At 42.5% G+C, this 19,121-nt stretch overlaps 1 protein-coding gene across 1 annotated transcript in view; it reads right to left on the bottom strand.

The window, feature by feature from the left end:
- Positions 1 to 1,179: 1,179 nt before the first annotated feature.
- Positions 1,180 to 19,121, bottom strand: part of LOC146167012 (sal-like protein 1) — a 43,080-nt gene continuing 25,138 nt past the window's right edge. Inside the window, exons 2-16 of the mRNA XM_083382651.1 lie at positions 12,074 to 12,162; positions 11,855 to 11,888; positions 11,328 to 11,501; positions 9,354 to 10,895; positions 8,420 to 8,665; positions 7,549 to 8,143; positions 6,918 to 7,053; positions 6,394 to 6,559; positions 5,489 to 5,565; positions 4,891 to 4,995; positions 4,103 to 4,186; positions 3,368 to 3,550; positions 2,706 to 2,862; positions 2,039 to 2,151; positions 1,180 to 1,542 (exon numbers count right to left, since the gene is read on the bottom strand). Coding sequence (XP_083238777.1) covers positions 1,534 to 1,542; positions 2,039 to 2,151; positions 2,706 to 2,862; positions 3,368 to 3,550; positions 4,103 to 4,186; positions 4,891 to 4,995; positions 5,489 to 5,565; positions 6,394 to 6,559; positions 6,918 to 7,053; positions 7,549 to 8,143; positions 8,420 to 8,665; positions 9,354 to 10,895; positions 11,328 to 11,501; positions 11,855 to 11,888; positions 12,074 to 12,162 — 3,710 coding nt within the window. The 3' untranslated portion in view covers positions 1,180 to 1,533. The remainder of the gene's footprint in view (positions 1,543 to 2,038; positions 2,152 to 2,705; positions 2,863 to 3,367; positions 3,551 to 4,102; positions 4,187 to 4,890; positions 4,996 to 5,488; positions 5,566 to 6,393; positions 6,560 to 6,917; positions 7,054 to 7,548; positions 8,144 to 8,419; positions 8,666 to 9,353; positions 10,896 to 11,327; positions 11,502 to 11,854; positions 11,889 to 12,073; positions 12,163 to 19,121) is intronic.

Below are 19,121 nucleotides of genomic sequence, written 5' to 3' on the forward strand. Positions count from 1 at the left end.
AATGAAGTTTTACTACTTTTAGAGATGTTTTTGCTCTTCTGTTTTTTGAGTATTGTGTTAACACTCAGTCAGTTGCTGCTCGAAACGGTTTGCTAGCATTGTTACTTGTGTTCGTTACGGCAGTTGATACAATGCTAAGAGCTAAACAAAACATTCAAACTTTTTGGCCCCCCCAAAAAAATTTCGGCTGGCTACGCCACTGCCCGGTATAGAAGTCACAAAACTCAAACAGCACAACATGCCAATTGTGCTAAACAGGTTTGGCCAAAAAAAATAATCGAAATGAATTTTCCACAGTGGTGCACCCATACACTGCTTGTTTTCTTATCAGGCAGACAGAATAGTGCATTCTAAATCTTATACTGGTTTAAACTGGTTGACTCTACTGACACTTAAATTTAGTATTTAATATACAGTCGCTTTATTTTATTAGGTTTAAATGTGTAAAAAAAGAGCTCATATTTTAACTATTTTTGTTACATAGATGTTGTGCATAGTGATGCAGATCTAACTTCCCTGCTGTTTGTCAAAAAATAAAGTTTTTAATTTTCTCAAAATTGTGTACTGTATGTCAACATGAAATGTATCTGAAATCAATAAAGAAAGGTTCTTTTTTATGTAAACAAGTTGTTAAATTGCTGTTACAAACTTTAAGTTAATATCCTAGTATCAGCTTGTCTGTTTTTCATTGGAGTAATAAAAAAGAAAGGCTCAATTTAAAAGACAAATAAGTAGGCAATTATTTTACAAACCAACCAAGCTACAATTAGTTTAATACCCAACAGTAAATGTTGTAATAAAGCAACAAATGAAAACACTTTAATTTATAAGTCTAAGGAAATAGTTGCCAGGCTTTGACCTAAAACTCTTAGTTTTTTAATGTTGTAATGTATGATGTTACATTTGATATCAGGCATAAAAAATGTAGATACAAATGATTTGATGCAAAAAATGTTAAAGATTGAAAGCAACAATCGTCCAAGTATTTTTAGAAGGTATGTTGTTTTGAATTTTTTTTATATATCAATCAAGCACTTCAAAACCGATGAAATGCAGTATTTTTAATGGCTTGCTCTACCAGATGGTATTTGGTATAGGTGCTATCGCAATTTTCTATTTAAAATTAGCCAGCCAAGAAACAAGAAAAAATGACAAGGTAAACACATCTTTGGTGGAGTGTATTGGTAGACTAGGATTTTGCTCACAACATATACATATGACAACGGATCGTAACGATGCAATATATAGCAAACAGGTACGCGATAGAAAGCAACTTGTGGGCGATGGGCAATAATCACACGATAAAATGAAGACATCTAGAGTTCAAACTGACGGCAATCAGCAGTCTTGTTGTGTAGACGATCGCAGAACGTTCAAAGGTAAACCACGAAGCAGACACGCGAGGAATTTACTTATACACAAAAGCGAAATAATAACACCATGTATCACTTTGGTCTTCTGAATGTCGAATGAAGAATTGCAGATTGCGCGGTAATAGGATTCAGCAGCGATGGCTTATAGACACAGTTGAGGCTAATTGACCTGCAAAATAGGTTTTTAGCGTTAGGGTGAATGTTTTTCAGCCGTGACTTTTGGCAGCGGAATTTTAACTCGATTGTAACTCAAGACGCTGTTCAAGAGGGCGGTTGAAGCACGTAAACAAATTATAAAAAGTGTCAAGGTGAAAATGTGGCACTGGTTAATGCATTCAGAGAATTCTCGAAACACCGCACATTTTTGAAATGAGGTTGTCAAAAGACGAAAACACTCTCAAGGCATAATTCCCCAAAATGTCTATAGTTGTTTATAACTTGTTAAATTTAGCGCGGGAAACATGCCACCCAAAATATCTTTCAACCTTATTAGCCAGTTTTTATTGCGCTATATTCGCAAAACGTTCGCATTTAGAAAAAATATTTATTTAGATAAAATAGCCTATTTTAAAATGAAGTGCACTAAATGGCATTCAGTGTGGAAATATCTTTAGAGGGAGGTCTCAAGTCAGTTAATTTGCAAAATGTTATATTAATACACCTACCTGTTCCTGCGTCCTCTGGTAAGCTTTCCAGAACCACTCGGCAGCGGAAATATTTTTGTTGTCGTTTGCCTTCATTGCTTCAATGGCGTTTAGTGTTTGGCCGACTGCGGAAACTAGATAAACGATAACAATACTAAATTAATTCTACCTTAAAGAAATCCGTTCGCACAGCATTTTGCCCATGCATTTAAATTTTGCATTTTAAGTAAATAAAGCAAAGTTCACTAAACTGCGAATATTTACATCACTAACACATACGAAATCTAAAGACAGCCGATGTCAAAACTGCCCGAGGCTAAAATTTTTACAAATATATAAAAATATTTCTAATCTCAACTACGTGCAAACTATATGTTATGTTTCAATTGTATATTTGGCGGTAACCACAAAGATAGTAAACGTTTATTGTCATAAAAAGAAACGTATGCTTTAACTAGGTTACATTACGTCAATGTACATCAGTAAAAATGCAGTGAAAGAGGTTGAACAGGGGTATCGTCAGTGAACCACAAGCTTCAGTAGATACTTTAAGGTGCTTTGCCCATAAAAGATAGGCTTAAAGATGATTCAATAATCTTTAAACTTGATTTCAAGAATGTTCAAGGCTTAACTTCTTGAAACAGTAAATCAGTTGGGCAGCTAATATTTATCATTATGCGTAACTCACCGTTGGTCTGTGCTGGGCTTGTTACGTGTCCGTTGCTCTGTGGTATTAGCAGCCTCGCGGCAGCAGCATTGTTGAGATTAAGCAGCCCGTTTGTGTGAAATCGAGGGTCTGTGGTAGCCTTGGCGCCCATTAGTCCGGAGGCCAGGGCGGCGTATTGCTGAATAGAAAAGTCATATTGGTGAAATACTGCAATGGTCTTAAGTCATAGACTAACATAATTATATACACCTTTAGTTCAAAGGTCGGTTAGCCTCGCAAGTTAGCCGGCTGATCTAATCTAAGATCTAAATGCCGTTATTCAAAATTTACGACATTTTTTAAGCATTATATATGCCAAATAACTGCGTAAACGTAATTTTGTGTGAAGTTGGAAGTTGTGTGAAGTTAATTTGTATAATATTGCACCTTTCTTTTTTTGAGCTACAAATTGCTTAGCATATTTTGCTGTAAAAAATGGTGCCCATGTTGTAACATATATCTCTTTAGCGACTAAAAAAACCTAATTATGAAAGCTATTCATATTTAGGCCTATCATTCTTTGCAATGTGAAAATCGTTTGGCAAATTTGATTCGTTTAGTTTTGTTTAACCCTCTATACTCAAAAAACGTTCTTTAATTTCAAAATGACCGTCGGTCAAGTTATAATCGCGCAGACTCCTAACCTGGTAAATAGCAGCAGGATCATGTACAGCAGCTAGGGGTTGTGGCGGGTGTGGCCTCATGGCCGGATTTGTGTTGGTGTTTGAGGTATTCTGCATCCAGGGCGAGATCAGGGGGTTGTCCATCGAGATGCGGCGGCCCCGGCGCGACCCACCGGCGCCCCAAACGTGGGTACCCATGTGCACCTTAAAATAAATGAAGGCTGAATCTGTGATCTTTTAGATTGGTTTCGCTTTCCCTTATATATGATTCTTTGCTGGGCAAATTAGGCTAGCTGAGAAACCAATCAGAATGCGAATAATTTTGAAGATTAGGTCTAGTACATGGTCCTTTTAGGACAATATGGAAACAATGAATGAAAAGCGTTTTTTATAGCGACTGTATAACGTGTATCTGCCAATAAGTCAGCACAATTTATATTGTAACACTAACTTTTTTGATGTCGCTATTCTATTTGTACATTTTTTAATTTTTAGCTGGACAATAACAAGGTTTAGTTAGTAATAGTGTGTCTTCAAAGAACCAAAAACGCCATTATGAAAAGCGATACCAATTACTGATACACTAACGCGCGACTAGGTTTTTCGTAAATCAAAAAATTAAAATAAGACGTTGTTGAAATTAAATAAAAATGTAATGGGATATTGGGCTTTGGAAACTGGGATCCATACACATCTGTACCGTCTTAAATAAAGTCATAATCACACTTTTTCAATTCATCGGGGCAACGAAATTACCTTGAGATTTCCCTTGGTCGTAAATGCTCGGCCGCACACACTGCAAGCAAATGGCTTTTCTCCGGTGTGGGTTCGATTGTGGATCTGTTAATGCAAGAGGAAATTGAATTAGTCCCTTGGCGTTTATTAGGCACACTGATATAATTTTATGACCTCAATTTAAACTTGGTGTAGTTATTCGTGGTTTGAAACTATAGGCAATTAATAGGTTTGGCAAGGTTGAGTATGAAATCGGCATGCGTCCGCCCGTGAGTCCCGTGAGGCCCATGAGGACCGTGAAGCCCGCGATATCCTTGAAGCCCGTGAGTGAAGGAAATGATATAGATATAGGGTCTCCAGAAGGTACAGGCCCACTGATATAGGGAGGGGTCATATATAAGGAAAAACTACGTTAATATTGCATAATGCATAACTAATAGACTTTTGTTGGTTTGGAGCTTGAATACATAAAACATATCAGAAATTTTATAAGATTAGTGGTACATATACAACATTACTATTGCACTTTGTGGGAAAGTCAAAAGGAAGAAAGGATTCAGTTTACTGATATTTAGACAATTTTCCGCCATGAAACCTTGAATTATTTCACGAGAAACACCACGTCTCGTAATTGTCATATTAAGGGCCCCCGTCGCCACAAAACCACGTCCCTTTGGCGCCATTCAAGGTGGGGCCCTGCCAGTCCTAATGCGTTTCACCAGCAATTAAATCACGCGCTAAGATTGCTCGCTGCATTAACAGATGCAAGAGCGACAGTTACACGATAGCTGTGTATGGGAGGCTCTCACCTGAAGCGAGCTGGCCGACGAGAATTGCTTCTGGCAGATGTGGCACCAGTGCCTGGGGTAGGTGCGCTTGGCCGCTGGCGATTGCGGCACGGAATCCGACGGGCGCTGGAAAAAAGATTGAGTTGGGTAAGCTCGAGCCTTTTCGCTTTGCGTTAAGTGTTGCGTAATTGATTAGCGACGTTAGTGCGATGGGATTTTTTAAACTTGTGATGTGGAAATTTGAGTTATTGAGCCATAGGGCTAACACATACGGAAAAGGTGGAAACTGGTATTCTGAAAAAACTTAGTTACTTGATTTTATTTTTGGGCGAGCTGAACAAAATACTCTGGTGGTTTAATTTAACACTGGAAGTAAATAAACATAAAACAATTTAACAAATCTTGTTTTGTAAAACTGAGTTACTTTTTTTGAACATTTATATTTTGTATTATTTTTACTATAAGGTTTGATTTATCGTAATTAAAAAAACAACGTTCATTACATTGTTTTATGTTTATTTACTTTCAGTGGAAGACTAAACCACAAAAGCATTTTGTTCAATCGTAAAAATTCCGATTGGCGCTTCGAGACGTACAAACCGAATTTCGCAAAACTTACCTTTATAGCGCCAATTGCTAGCGTTCCGTTGCTAAGGAGCGGCGAGCCGACGGGACTTGAAGTACTCGAGTTACCTGCTGGACAAAAAAGAAAGGATTTTCGTTAAGTTTTATTGCGACAACAACAAGGCAATAAAGCGAACGTCGATTAGGTCGTCGGCCGATTACGATGCGATTACAATAAGGGGTGGAACATTAACCGAATGTACTTGGCAGTATTATGGTCCATATACTTGCTTTTACAATAGATTTAATGCTGGTTATAAATATTTTGATAAGCTTAAAGTTAGCTGGACTATTTAAGAACCTCGTTAAGTCACTAACAGTGCAATTTTGCCGCATATGCTTGCTTTGCAATGCTCTGAATGCGTTTTTCCAATATTTTTTATAACCTTAAAGTTTGCTGGACTCGAGAACCTCGGTAAGCCACTAACAGTGCAATTCGTCAAACGAAGGCCCTACTGGTGTAGTGTTGCCGCTATCCTAGGTCAGAATATTTTTTAAAGTTCTACTTGCAGAAGAGCTATAGACCACAAAATCTAGCATGGAATGTGCTTAGGTCGTTACCAAACAAAATCGCTTAATGCGAAGTTAAGGTAAAGAAACAAGCGACCACGAAAGAATAATAACTCTTTTATTTCTTAAAGCCTATTGCGTTTGCAAAAAAGGTGTAATCTAAGGAACAAAAAAGCATTCCCACATTTTTAAGAAACTTTACCACTTTTTAATAAATCCTAAACCTATGAAACACCCATGATGTTTAAAGCGTCATCTGAAACGTTAGTTATTATTTCAAGTCAACCATAATCTCCATTCTACAATACTCCTTCTCTATAGGTACCCCCAAGCTGTAGCTTGATTGCTTATTTTTAGTTTAATAATAAAAAATACTTTCAACCGCCATACCTGCTGTTATTGCCAGCGGGCTGCCCACAGGCTCCAGCATGTCATCGTCCACCTCGGTAATGTTGTGGGTGAGCAGGTGCTGCTTGAGGTTACCCTTGGTGGTGAAGCCTCGCTCGCAGACGCGGCACAGGTAGGGTCGCTCCTTGGTGTGGCTGCGCAGGTGGATCTGGAAATAAAGTGCAACTGTTTGTTGTATGTTTGCTTTGGAATAGTTTACTTAAGCGCGACAACTTAACCGTTTTGGGGTCGAGTGGTTTAAAATCTACAAAACATTGTGAATAGGTCAAATGTTTCGGCTCTCATCGCTCTCTTTTTACTTTTAAGTATGTGTATGTTTTCTCTTTGCAATAGTTTAAATCTAACGAGTCATATGTGTGAGCTGTAATGGGAAAATTGGAACCGTCGACTATCAAAGTAATTTATGGTGTAAACATGATCTGGCGCAGTTTTGAGACCTTGAAGGAAACAAATTGGCCGAAACTAGAACAATTTAAAACAAAAATTACGACTTTTTTCTCTCGTACCTCCAGTGCACTCTGGCAGGTGAAGGGCTTGCTGCAAAGCTCGCACGAGGTCGTCATCTTCCTGGATCGAGCGTCTTCGCTGAGTGGCGTCACCGGGCGGTTGATCATCGACAGACCGCCAGGCCGCATGATGCCGCTGTTGAGATATGATCACTTTTAAATGTTGTTTGCACATACAGGGTTGTGTGTTGCGGATCGTATAGAAACGCGATGTCTCCGTCAACACCGATTAAAACGTACTCGCATCGTTTCATGTTTTAATATAAGGATGATAAAAATGCAGTTTTTTGAGAAACTAAGAGTTAAATTGTCGAGCAACTAAAGTGAAATTGACAAATGCTTCATGCACTTTCTCATTTCCGTATGTGGAGACATCAATTAAATTAAAAAGCGGGAAATCGCGGACGACTGGTATTAGTTGTACCACCCAATATGGGCGATTAGCTCCTGGGATACAGAAATGAACAATGCTCTTAAAAATGCCTAAAACTTATATTTTAACCCTTTGATTAACAAAAATCGCGGTAAAATTGCTAAACGCCGCCAAGTGTTTCTTACGCATTTCTAAAGAGTTTTGTTGATTTCCTAACACACCAAAACTCACACACAAGGCACAAACACGCCTATTTACCTGCTGGATGCGAGCAGCGCCAGGGCATCGAGCGACTGCGAAGCGGTGACGGAAGAACCGCTGGACTCCGGAGCGGGATGAGGAGGCTGTAACTGTGACTGCTCTTGCGGCGAGACGCTTCGAACCTGCTGTTGGCGTATTTCTCCCGCCGAATTCAGCATTTGCCTGGTCAGGTCAAGCGCAGAAGAAGGCTGGCGCATCTTGACATCTTGCTGGAGGTTGTTTTCTTCGGGAGACGCAGCCGGGGGTGTGTGAGATTCCTCCCCGTCGGCACTGTCGACGATCTCGCGAATCTCGCGCACCACAACGAGGCTTGGAGGCTGCTGGCGCCCGGGAGAGCGATCCTCGAACACCTCATCGTTGCTCCCGGACTGCTGGTCTTCCTCCGTTACAGGCTCAGCTCTTATGCTGCTCTCGTGATCTGTTGGAGAGAGGCGCTCGTCCGAACGTTGAGCTCCGTTGCTGTTAGTGATGTTGCTGTTGTTGGTGATGCTGTTGTTGTAGTCCTTGGACGAGAGGCTCTCGCTCTCTGGAAGGATGCGGTAGCCGTGTAGGGAAGCGCCGTTGTGTCGCTGCCCCGATATTAACTGGGCGACTGAAACCAAGAATTATTGATTGGGGGTTGAGTTCTGTATAAACTAAAGTAAACGCCATCTCGCTTCGCTTTGTAAATCTTCCGTAACAGTTTTTAGTCAGCCTGACTTAAAATGCAAATCGTAAAGCAGGACCAACGCCACTGCTTTCCAAAACTACCGTCCGTTAATTTTTTATCAACTTCCCCTTTAGGCGCGTTCCAGTATTTAAGCAAAAAATAAAAATTAAATTAAAAAAATTGAAAAAAATTCAAGCAAAACAAAACAAATCGCCTTACTCTGTCTCTGGTGCTGCTGCTGACTGTTGATGTACAGGTGCATTTGCATGTGCTGCTGCAACGACTGCTGGTCCATGAAGCGGTTGCCACAAAGGGGACACTGCAGTACGCTGGGACGAGCGTGGGCGTGGCCCTGGGGAGGGGAGGGGCGGAGCTGCTGGCGGTGCACACTGCTGTAGTGGGTGCGAAGGTTGCCACGGGTTGTGAATGCGCGCGAGCACAGGTCGCACTTGTAGGGGCGCTCTCCTGCGAAATTTCGGTGTTTTTTTAGATTGTGAGGCAAAGATATCCTTGCTATAGGTTTGTCATATAGGTTTACTAAAAGGGAAAGATTTTAACATTAAATTTAGTTGCGCTATGGTATTCCCCATGTTATGAACATAATTTTTTGAAATGCGGTCCGTTGTTACAATACCAGAAGTGTTAAAATGTGAGCATTATATACTTTAAACAAGACACTCTGAAAGTTGTACGTTATTTTGGCAGCAAGAGCTATATTAAGACCATTGTAATTGTTCGCCATAGTGGTATAAAATCATGTAAAACACAGCATTTTTCCGTTCAATATAAACGAATGACAAACAATATTTTATTCTACGTTGAGGTTTATTTGTATATACTATGTAAATATTATTTTGTATGCCTTGGTCAAAGTCGGTTATTAATACGTTTTGGTATTTCAAGTCATTGCCGTCATTTACGTGTAGGGTCGAGGAGATATCTTCATATTTTACATATTCAGTTCGCAATACAAGCTATAAAAAAATGGAAGACCAACACTGACAATGGTTGAAGTGCCAACCGAAACGTTTAAAACAGATTACCATATTTACTCAATGTCTACTATAGTGTTTCAGTCCCACATCCATGTTGACATAAATCGCGTTGCGGGACCTCATGCCACTTTTTACATATACAATCGTACTCTACTCACCAGTGTGCGTGCGGTAATGCAGCTTAAGCGCGCTCTGGCAACTCAGCACCCTCCTGCAGATGTGGCACTCGTTCTTCTCCAGTTCACTTCCCTTGCCACCCCTCTCAGCCGCCGTCTTCTTGCCGCTGATGCCGCCGTTTTCTGCGGGCGGCGAATGGCGTTGCGGTCCTTCGGCCTCTGAAGTCCGGCGAATCTCTTCCGACGCCGAGCGCTCCTTTTGCGAATCCGAAACAGTGGGAAGATTGTCGTTGGAAAACGGCCGCAGCTGCTCGGTAGCCTTAGCCTGATCGTCCTTTCTGTAAATGGACGGCGGGCAAAATGGGAAGGCACTGGATTTGCTGACAAGCGAAGAGTGCTGGATCAGCTTTCTTGCGTGCTGGTTCATCTTCGTGTCTTCCACATTGGGCTGCTCGTGCTTTAAACCATGACCTGATTCGGACTCTTTACTCGGCGACATCTCCTGCCTTTCAGAAGGTGCTGGAAAATCCTGTCCTGGCGTCTCGTCTACTTCCTGGCCGTCTCTGGCTCCCAGAAGAAGGTCCGAAGCATCCGGGATAACCGACATACCAAACGGGATTCCGTTCTGCGTCGGGATGTTGTCCAGGTACTCGGGAACCGGGTGCGGGTTCATCTCGACCTGCGGGTACTTGGCGCGGTGCCGGGCGAAGTGCGCCCTGAGGCCGGCGCGCGTGCCGAAACGCGCCGCACACACGTTGCACTTAAACTGCCGCTCGCATCCGGTGTGCGAGCGCACGTGGATGTGCAGCGCGCTCTCGCTGCCGAACTCTTTCTGGCAGAAGCGGCAACCGTAACGCGGCAAGTCTTTACCGTAGTCTTCACTACTTCCGTTGTTGGCATCCCTGTTAATGGCGGCGTTGCTTTGCGGCTGAGCGTCGAACGACGACTTGCGCTCAAAACTGGCGCCCGAGTCGCGACTTGATTCTTGCTTCGGTACAACTTCGCTTTGCGCAAACGGCCGCTCCATGCCGCCCTGGGGCGTCTTGGCAGCGCTGGCGGCACCGCCTCCGACCATGGCGGCCAGCAGCTGTGGAACGCCCTGCAGCTGCATCCCGTTGACTCCGGGAGCAAAAGGTGGGACTGCCATAAAAGGCCCGCCTTGCTGGGGGGTGTGAGCTTGCTGTTGTTGTTGCTGCTGCTGCTGCTGTTGTGCTTGCGGGTTGACCGAGGCCACCATCGTGAGCTGGAAGTGGAGGTAGTTGAGCATCTGGATCTGGCACATCTGCTGCTGCTGTAACCTCCGCACTTGATCCTTAATGTCGCGAATCTCCTCGCTCTCCTCGGCTCCCTTCTTCACCCGCTCTTCTCCATCTTCCTCCTCCTCCTCGTAGTTCTCGATCCCGTTTGGCTCCTGCTCCTGCTGCTGGCGGCGCGACATCAGTTGCTCCTCGGCAAAGCGACGAAGACGCTCTTCGTAGCTTTGCATCTTTCCGTTCTCGCTCTGGTCGCTCGCGTTTATTGGAAACGTGCCGAATCCTTCACCTCTTGCTTGCTGTTCCGGGCGAATCTCGCCGGCTGGAGTTTCTGTGAGAAAAGAGTTTAGGTTAAACCTAGTGTATGTACTATCGCTGAAATTTGGACGTGACAAAAAATGCAAAAGTCGTTAAGCAGAGCCTAATTATCTCGATAAGAATCCTCTAGCTTGTTTGTGTTTCTAATGAGATTAAATGAAGTGCATAGCGTGTATTTGCTAGATTGTTTGCTTTTTGTGTTTAGTGTTTGCTACTTGTAGTATTTTAACGACATCAACATTTTGTGAGTGCTCTTCAAAGTAACAAAAGACTGCGTTTTATCATAATATTTACAAATTTACTTTACCTATGGTACGTTATGTTTCTTGGTTTAACTTAAAAGTGACAATATAATTTATAACAACTAAGTTATGGTCACCTTCAGCGAAGGTTAGTTTGGCCGAGTCACAGAAAGTAACTGTCCTTCCATCGACTTCACATTTACCTGCTTGAGTGTAGTCATTTTCCTGTGACGTCATACTGGCGGATGAGCCGGACGTGGAACGCCGCCTAGCGGCCGCCTGGTGGCGCTCCTGAATTGATTCCGTCTCAAAGTTGCCAGCCGACTGTGGCGGGGAGTATTTGTTGTCTTCTGGAAGGCCGACGATGTTTGGAGATACTGGAGGAAAACATTTAGTCTTTAGGCAAACTTGTTTTGCGTTTATAAGGAAGCTATAAAGCAAGAGTTTGCAACTTTTTTTTACACCGTGGCCCCCTTTAAAAATTTTGAGAAATCAATGGACCCCCTAGCATGTTTTTGCGCTGAAAATGTCTTAATTGCTCATTTAAGATAAATTTCATCATACTTCCTTCTTTTATCAGGGGTAGCAGGTCGCCATGGCCCCCAGGTTGGGAACACCCTGCTATAGAGGAAAGGCAAGGTACATATACTATTGTATATAGCTAAGTATACAGTTGTGGATAGCTCAGGTCAGTTCAGACTTAACACAAAACAACTATATTTCTACTTACTATTGCTTCCGTTTGAAGTTCTTCCATTTTGTATCTGCGAAATATAAAAAAACGTCTGAGTAAGTCCTGTCGTCAACGTACAAACAAAATTCTTTCCATCTTTGTCAGGTAAAATACAATCTTCATTCAACGAGTTTAGACACAATTTTTATAATAACTGTACGTTGCTCTTACAGAGTGCACTGTTAATCATTTCAGTATGGGAGAGATTTTTTTTACCTTTTCTGATATAATTGCGTCGTGATGTGTCCGTACATCTTGACTCATTTCGGGCATTCGCATTCTGTTTATATTTGAATCGCTACAACCTGAAAAACAAATAAACGCTCGGTTATAAAAATCCAATAATAACAATGCCTGCAAACATTCAATTCTTATACACACTATATCTTATACACGCCCAGTGTTCCTGTTCAACACGCGTTTATTAATTACTATAAACTTACAATTGTCTCATTTCTTGACGGCATGTACCAACAAAAAAACATTTGGTAGAAGTGATTCTAGAGTCCTGAGCTCAAAAGACTAAACACAACGCAAAACGGAAAAGTTCGTTTTCTTGACTTAAACGTTGCGCACAGAACTTAAAGACACAAATCAAAATTCCTGATATTATCAGTATCAGCGAGCAGTAAGTGGTAAGCTAACAGTGGTGACCAGAAGGGTCTCTTGCCTATTTAAAGACTCGCCTCACTCGAATTCTCCTTTTTCTCACCTCTCACAACAAAGCCTCGGATAGTTAGATTAATTTTAATTAAAAGGCACTCATAACAAGGAAAATCGCCGGCATTTCGCTTACCCCAGCAACAATCCGTATATACTGTTTGCGCAGCGAGAAACCACTCACACATGAACATATGAGCTTGTTACTGAACGTCGCTCAGTAGTTCGCCCGCGCGTGTCACGGCTTAAAGCAAGATCCTCAGAAAAGCGAATCGAAAGTGTGCCAGGATCTCTGTTTCGTCTCTTCCCCAGCACCCAACCCACTGCCTCCGTCATGGGAAGCAGCCCTGTTTCGTCACAATGGCTCGCGTGTTATGATTTTCAAACGAAAACAGCGCTATGGGCTCAAACGGTCGCAACTTTGCTTGGATGAAATCAAGTCGTGCGTTTCGCAAACAGCCTTGTCCGCGCTCGCAATTAGCCGCCGGCCGCGACGCTCATAGCGCCTCAATTACACAAACTCGAAACGACCGGTTCATGCCCGCGAAACTAAATAAAAAACAGTCGAAGGACGAATAGCGGCCCGGCTCCTTTGAAGGCTTGTCATTGTGAGCTTTTGGTTGGTATAGCATTTTAAACTTGGGGTGGGGAACCTGCACACCGCTTAGCTATTCAATGTGGCGGAATTTTGTGTTTTATAGGGCAGAAAATTAACACATAGCATCAAAAACGTTAATCGCCGTTAAGGACAATTGTTTACTTTATTCACTTGGTCTTTGTTTACTTTAGTGAATCATATACACAACCGTTTTTTCAGAAGCCTCAAAATCTCTAATCGCTGCCTATTGTGAAGGTATATTTTGATATTCAAAAGTGCGCCGTAAGTTGTCTTGATGAGTAAGTTTTTCATGTGGAATTTGAAAAATCATGTTGTAAAACTAAATTATATTCCATATTTATTTCCTTCAATATGGACACCCCTTCAAAAGCGACGAATGTTCGCGGCCTCTATACTTTTCGCGTGTCGCAATAAAAAGGAGCGGAAATCATGGTGATACCCAAAACAAGTGAACAATCGCTGAGTTCAGTGTCCGCTGACCAGAACCATCTGGCAGTTTTGATTCGGTTATGCTACAGATTAGCTTCGACGATTCGAACATTTCCTGTTTTATGAACTTGTATGGAAATGAGCTTCGCCGAACGCGCATTATACAAGCTATTTAATCGGCGTTTTCACCTAAACGCTGTAACGTTTTGAAATTATCGCGCCGAGGATGGGCTAATTGCGGTATTCCACTTTGAAAACGAATCTAATGGACGCGAGGCCATTTTGTAAGGGCAGACACCATTTTGCTTGCTTGGCGCTCGTGTTATGAAGATGCGTGTTCGCCAATATACGTCTAACGCGACTGGCAGCAGTACAATGTACAGATTGCCGCGAAATCGATATTCCCGGGGTCGGGTTGAAATTTTTCTTCGGCGACCGAAATCTGCACGAAAATTTAAACAGAAAAATATTCAAGTTTTTTTTATCAAAACCTTTAAGTGAGATAAAGGGATATTGGCAATCGTTTGTACGAAAAACACACCTGCTGTAATTAACGACGGGCAGCCCAGACTACTGCCTCAGTTACCATTACTCACAAGTAGCGAAGGTAAACACATCTCAGCATAAGCTGCAGTTGATGGCCGGGCGAAATTACCCAAAGCTGCTAACACTGAGCGCCTTAACGCGAGACACAAGAGGCCACCTTTTATGGCCAATTAATAGATGGCCAGGCCCATTTTTTAACTAGCTCTTTTCTCAGTTTTTCAAACAACAGATCATTATTAAACGGACGCTTTAAACTCAATCGGGGGCCACATTTTTCAGGGCCAAAGCTTTACGAAAAAACACGCAAAAAACAGGACAACTGAAGAAATGGGAGCCGGCTTTTAGGTTAAGGCCGAGCAAAACGGCCCCAATTAGTCTTTTCTCGGCTTACGCCTCTTCGCGGCCACGGTAGCATGAGATGGCGAGCTACTGCTGCTTACTGTTGCTGTTGCTGTTGCGCCGGGCTTTTCCTTGACTTGGATTATCGCTGAACTGTGTCGGCTCTGACAAGCACGACGCCTAGAGTTGTTTACGAGCAGAACACAGCAGCGCTTTCGAGTGCCGCTTCTGTGACACTCTTCGGGCCCGTTTGCGAAACGCTATATTCTCTCCTTCGCCTGATGATCTATTGCGTGTTATTTGTTCTGGTCAAAATCGATGGGTATAACTGTACGGATTAATGCGCCTCTGGAATCTGTGCGGTAAAGCGTAAATTTTATACCCAATCTACCGACATTATAATATAATTCAAATTCCACAAAATCTTTCAAATACATTTTTATAGATAGCATTTAATACATTGTCTTATACGCTGTGTTTTTATCCTTTTTAGTATCGTTATCCCTGTAACAATCTTTTACGTACTCTTTATGAAAATCCAAAGCTATGACCTACAATCAATTAATAAACAAACAAGACTAGAAATATCTAATAATTTTGTGTACAGTGAATATTTTTCGCAAAAGCTACATGACGGGCCGATAACGCAAAAGTTAAGAAGCACCGGTTTAAAGATTAGAGCACCATATTTGATCACAGCACTTTTAAAGCACAGCACATCGAAAATACCGTACAACTGTTAGACTAAAAGCAAAACTCAACCAAAAAATTGCCTTAAAATTTAGTCCGCTAAGTAGCCAATCGACCCCATATGGATACAGCTGTTGCCGACAAAACACCTCGCATGTTTACCTTAACATTGCCCTGACGCTGTTCACGGCAACTGACTAAACACCGAACTGTTCTTCGCTAAACAAACCAGCGCGTATCATTTCAAATCAAGTTCTGCTCCTGTAATTGCCTTCCACCGCAGAACGACCCCTTTTAGCCCCAAACGGGCCCCCTTTTTTCGCCTTTATCTTTGCAGAGGCCTATATACTACCAATCACGAGAAGAGACAAATTAGCGGCGCGCAGATCAAATGATATGACGAATCGGACTTAGCCTTTGAGTCATCGAGGAATCCAATCCGCCTGTCCGAGCCTTTCGCTAACTATTGCGATCCACTCAGACAATTGCGCCCGGGTTGTAACTGGTAACGGGCGAAACGCAATCAGGTTAACGAGCGTTTGTTTGCTCTCAGTTTTTGAGCGCCGCCGAAACCATAAGACTGTATCCCCCGCGCCGACTACTATAACGAACGAGAAACGAAAGCGGGATTTCAGTCATTTTTTTGTTAGTGTGTGGGCGGAAATTTGGCGACTCATTACGCGGGGGAAGTTTGATTACCTTTGCGCTTTTTTGCGTGTGACCAATTTTCGGCATCCTGGTGTGAAATATGGCATTGTTTTCATGCCACTGCCCAAAGGCATGGTTTAACAATATAGTATACTTTGTCAAGGTGTGGAAAATCACACACTATATATATTGCTGAAAATAAAGTCTTGCTTATTTTGAAAGTTGATTAGGTTTTCGTCCTAATTTTATAGATTTGTTTATTGTCCTTCAGGATTTCAGCATGATTGATACACAATTGCAGTATTTATATATTGCTGAAGAAAGGCTCAAGTTTGGAACGGGACTTAACATTTGTAAAGTGAACTGCCCCATTGTCATATACATGGCAAGATAGCTTGTTTAAAATCAAGCATTACGATTACATATCCAAGTATTCCATCTCATCGCCTTTAATGTTGCATTCGGCGCAAAAGCCACAATCGTCATACGCGGCGGTGTGTGCGGCTTTGGGCGAATAACTCCATTCGCGCGCTCCACTGAAAATTCGTCACTCGCCAATCCCGATCGATTACCCCCCTCCCCCCTCCCCCCCCACACACATAACCGACGCGATCACTTGTTATTACTCAGAAGCGAAATCATGGAGAGTCACGAGGTGTTAGGTTACCCATACACCGCTCACTGTACGTTGATAATAATCCGACCGACAGACCCATATACGCCAATGCTTTCGCCCGCTCTCGATTATTTAACGAGTGTTTGATTGCTTTTTTATGTGGGTCAGCATGCGACGGACCGTTCCGACCGAAAAGGCCTGTTATAAACAATAAGCCCCGGCATAAACGGTTATGGATTTCGGAAGCGTGGCCATTCTGTGTGATTTATGCGTTAATCGCAGAATCAGGGTGTTGCTGCATGGAACGTGTAAAACTATTTCCTTTCGTTACATTGTTAATTTTAATGGGTTGTTTGTTAGAATTTGCAAACCTTTATTGAATTCTCATTTCATACAAATTTTCCTAAATTTTAGTGTAAGTTTTTTTGTGATTAAAATTGTCGCTTTTAAGTTTTTTTGAAATATGTTTTTAGTAATAAGGGGTCGTTTTAGTTATATACTTACGCAAACTGCAAAGTGTAGAATATTATTTTAAAATTCACAAGCAGAATTCGTAAACTTGGTTAACCTTGTTTCGAATGTAACTGATTCATTTAAGTTTTCAAAGACGAAAATCGCCGATTCACAGTGTGTGTGTAAGACGTAAAATGACAAGATCACAATAAGCGAATAACATTCCTCAGCCCTGTGCCCGAGAAAATATAATAACGCCGCCTTCGTTTTCGTTCTATGACAGGAAGTTTACGGATAAACAAAAAGGTGATTTAATAAAGGGTAGACCGTGAGTATCGACGACATAGGTAGAGTCTGCAGGACATATTTTCCCCACAAACTTTGGTGCCGTTATTTAATGCAAAAAAGGCGAAATTTCCTTTTAGGCGGCCATAAAATCTGGTCAAAAGCGGATTTAAAATTGAACTCGTGGCTTAGTTAAGTGTCAACGTCAATGGTTCATGTTGGTTCTCTGTATACACCTCTAAAAATCCTGTTGTGTAGTTTAACCCTGGCCGTTAAAAGTCTAGATACAGATTTAGCAATGTCAAAATTATACACTATCAATGGGGGGAAAGTTTAAAGATAAAATTAAAAAAAAAGGAAAAAAAACGGCCGAAAAATGTGCTGTTTTGACCCGGGGCACGTAAATAGCTACATATTGCGACCAATCTTATGTCGGTCCTACCGGTCTGCGTATCGCATTACCGAAGTCGTCGCATATTTTTGTTCCTACCAACAGGTGTTGTCGCGCTCGGTGTTACGAAACCGGCGAGATAAAACGCCGCTTTCCTGCCCCAATGATTCGGCAAATTAAAACCCGGATCCGCTTGTCGCACCCACGAGTGCCCCGGGACCCGACCCCGGCTCATAAACCCATCCGGGGGCACTCGAGAACCTGACCCCCTACCCCCTCCCCCTCTCTCGACCCCCGAAATCCTTCTTGACCCCAAAAGCTGACGCACAGGATGCGGGTCGTTGTGGAGAAAAACAAGATATTTTTGAAACTTTTTTTTATGGCGCAAAGGTGTGAAATCTTCCATCAGGCAGTAATTATTCAAAGGTTATGCTTATTTCCTTCCTAAGCGTTCGCAGAATATTTTGTCGTGCACAATAAATGTACTAAAATGACACAAAGTATTTAGTTTAAGCATAATAATTTTTCTTTTGAAAAAACTAAACAAGTTGGCTATTTATAGTTGACTATTCTTATTTTCACTATTGGGTTGTCACTCACTTCGCCCTTCTATGATCATCGTTTTATCGCAATTACATATTTTATTATCTCTAAACCATTCGTGCTGTATAAGCAATACAAACATAACGTGCAATATCGCCAAAGCGTTGGAATGCGCGCCATGTGTCATCTTATCAGCAACGATAGCATAAAAGCCGGCGGGGTCGGCAAACCAAACACTCGCGACAGAAAAAAACGACCCCTGGCCCCTCACAAACGCACCCATTGTGTGGGTGATATCGCGTTGCCCCCTTCCGTATTTGGAGAACACAGCGTAGGATGCCCCGCGCTTTGAGCGCCTGGTAAACTATGCGTTTCGTCATAAAACGTCCAGCGCGATCTTGACAAGCAGCTCTGTCAAAGGCGCCGACCCGCGACGCCGACCCCTAGTCGAGCCCCAGTTGTTACCCAAGGGGTCTCGTGGCAAAACTCTACTCACGTGGCCGATTCGCTCCCACCCTTTTCAACGTGCAGCCCCAACGGCAGCGAGTTACAGTTGCGAGAAAAGTCTTTAAACTGAAACTTCATTCGTTATTATGAGGGTAAACGCTTCTGGAATCGACTTAGTTTTACAAAGTGGTTTTAGCAAACAGCCGAAACTTAACCTTGATAGTTGAGATGTTAAAAAATGACAGAGAACCCGCGATGCGTGCCCCCCAAAACGACAGAAGAACATCGTTTTTCATCTTCAAAACCGACGCGCTTTTCGTCTCCTTCATGATGGGCGAGCACGCTCGGCATGGGTTCTTTATATTGTGTGGATAAGCGATGATCTGAAAGCGATTTTATGCGGCTTAGTTTGCTTTGGTATGACACGGTGGCCGCGAGCCTTGCGCTTTTCAGGCTTCCGCCAAATCTCGAAATTTGCCGAGCGGGCCTAAACGGGCGAATAGCCAGGCGCCCCCCTCTCCCCCCCGCTTTACCCCAATCAAACCAAGTCAAACTTAAGCCGGGCGAGAGATATAATTGGCAAAGCTATATCCCGCCC

This window comes from Ascidiella aspersa, chromosome 1, assembly GCF_963924565.1.
Source record: "Ascidiella aspersa chromosome 1, kaAscAspe10.2, whole genome shotgun sequence".
Classification (NCBI taxonomy): Eukaryota; Metazoa; Chordata; class Ascidiacea; order Phlebobranchia; family Ascidiidae; genus Ascidiella; species Ascidiella aspersa.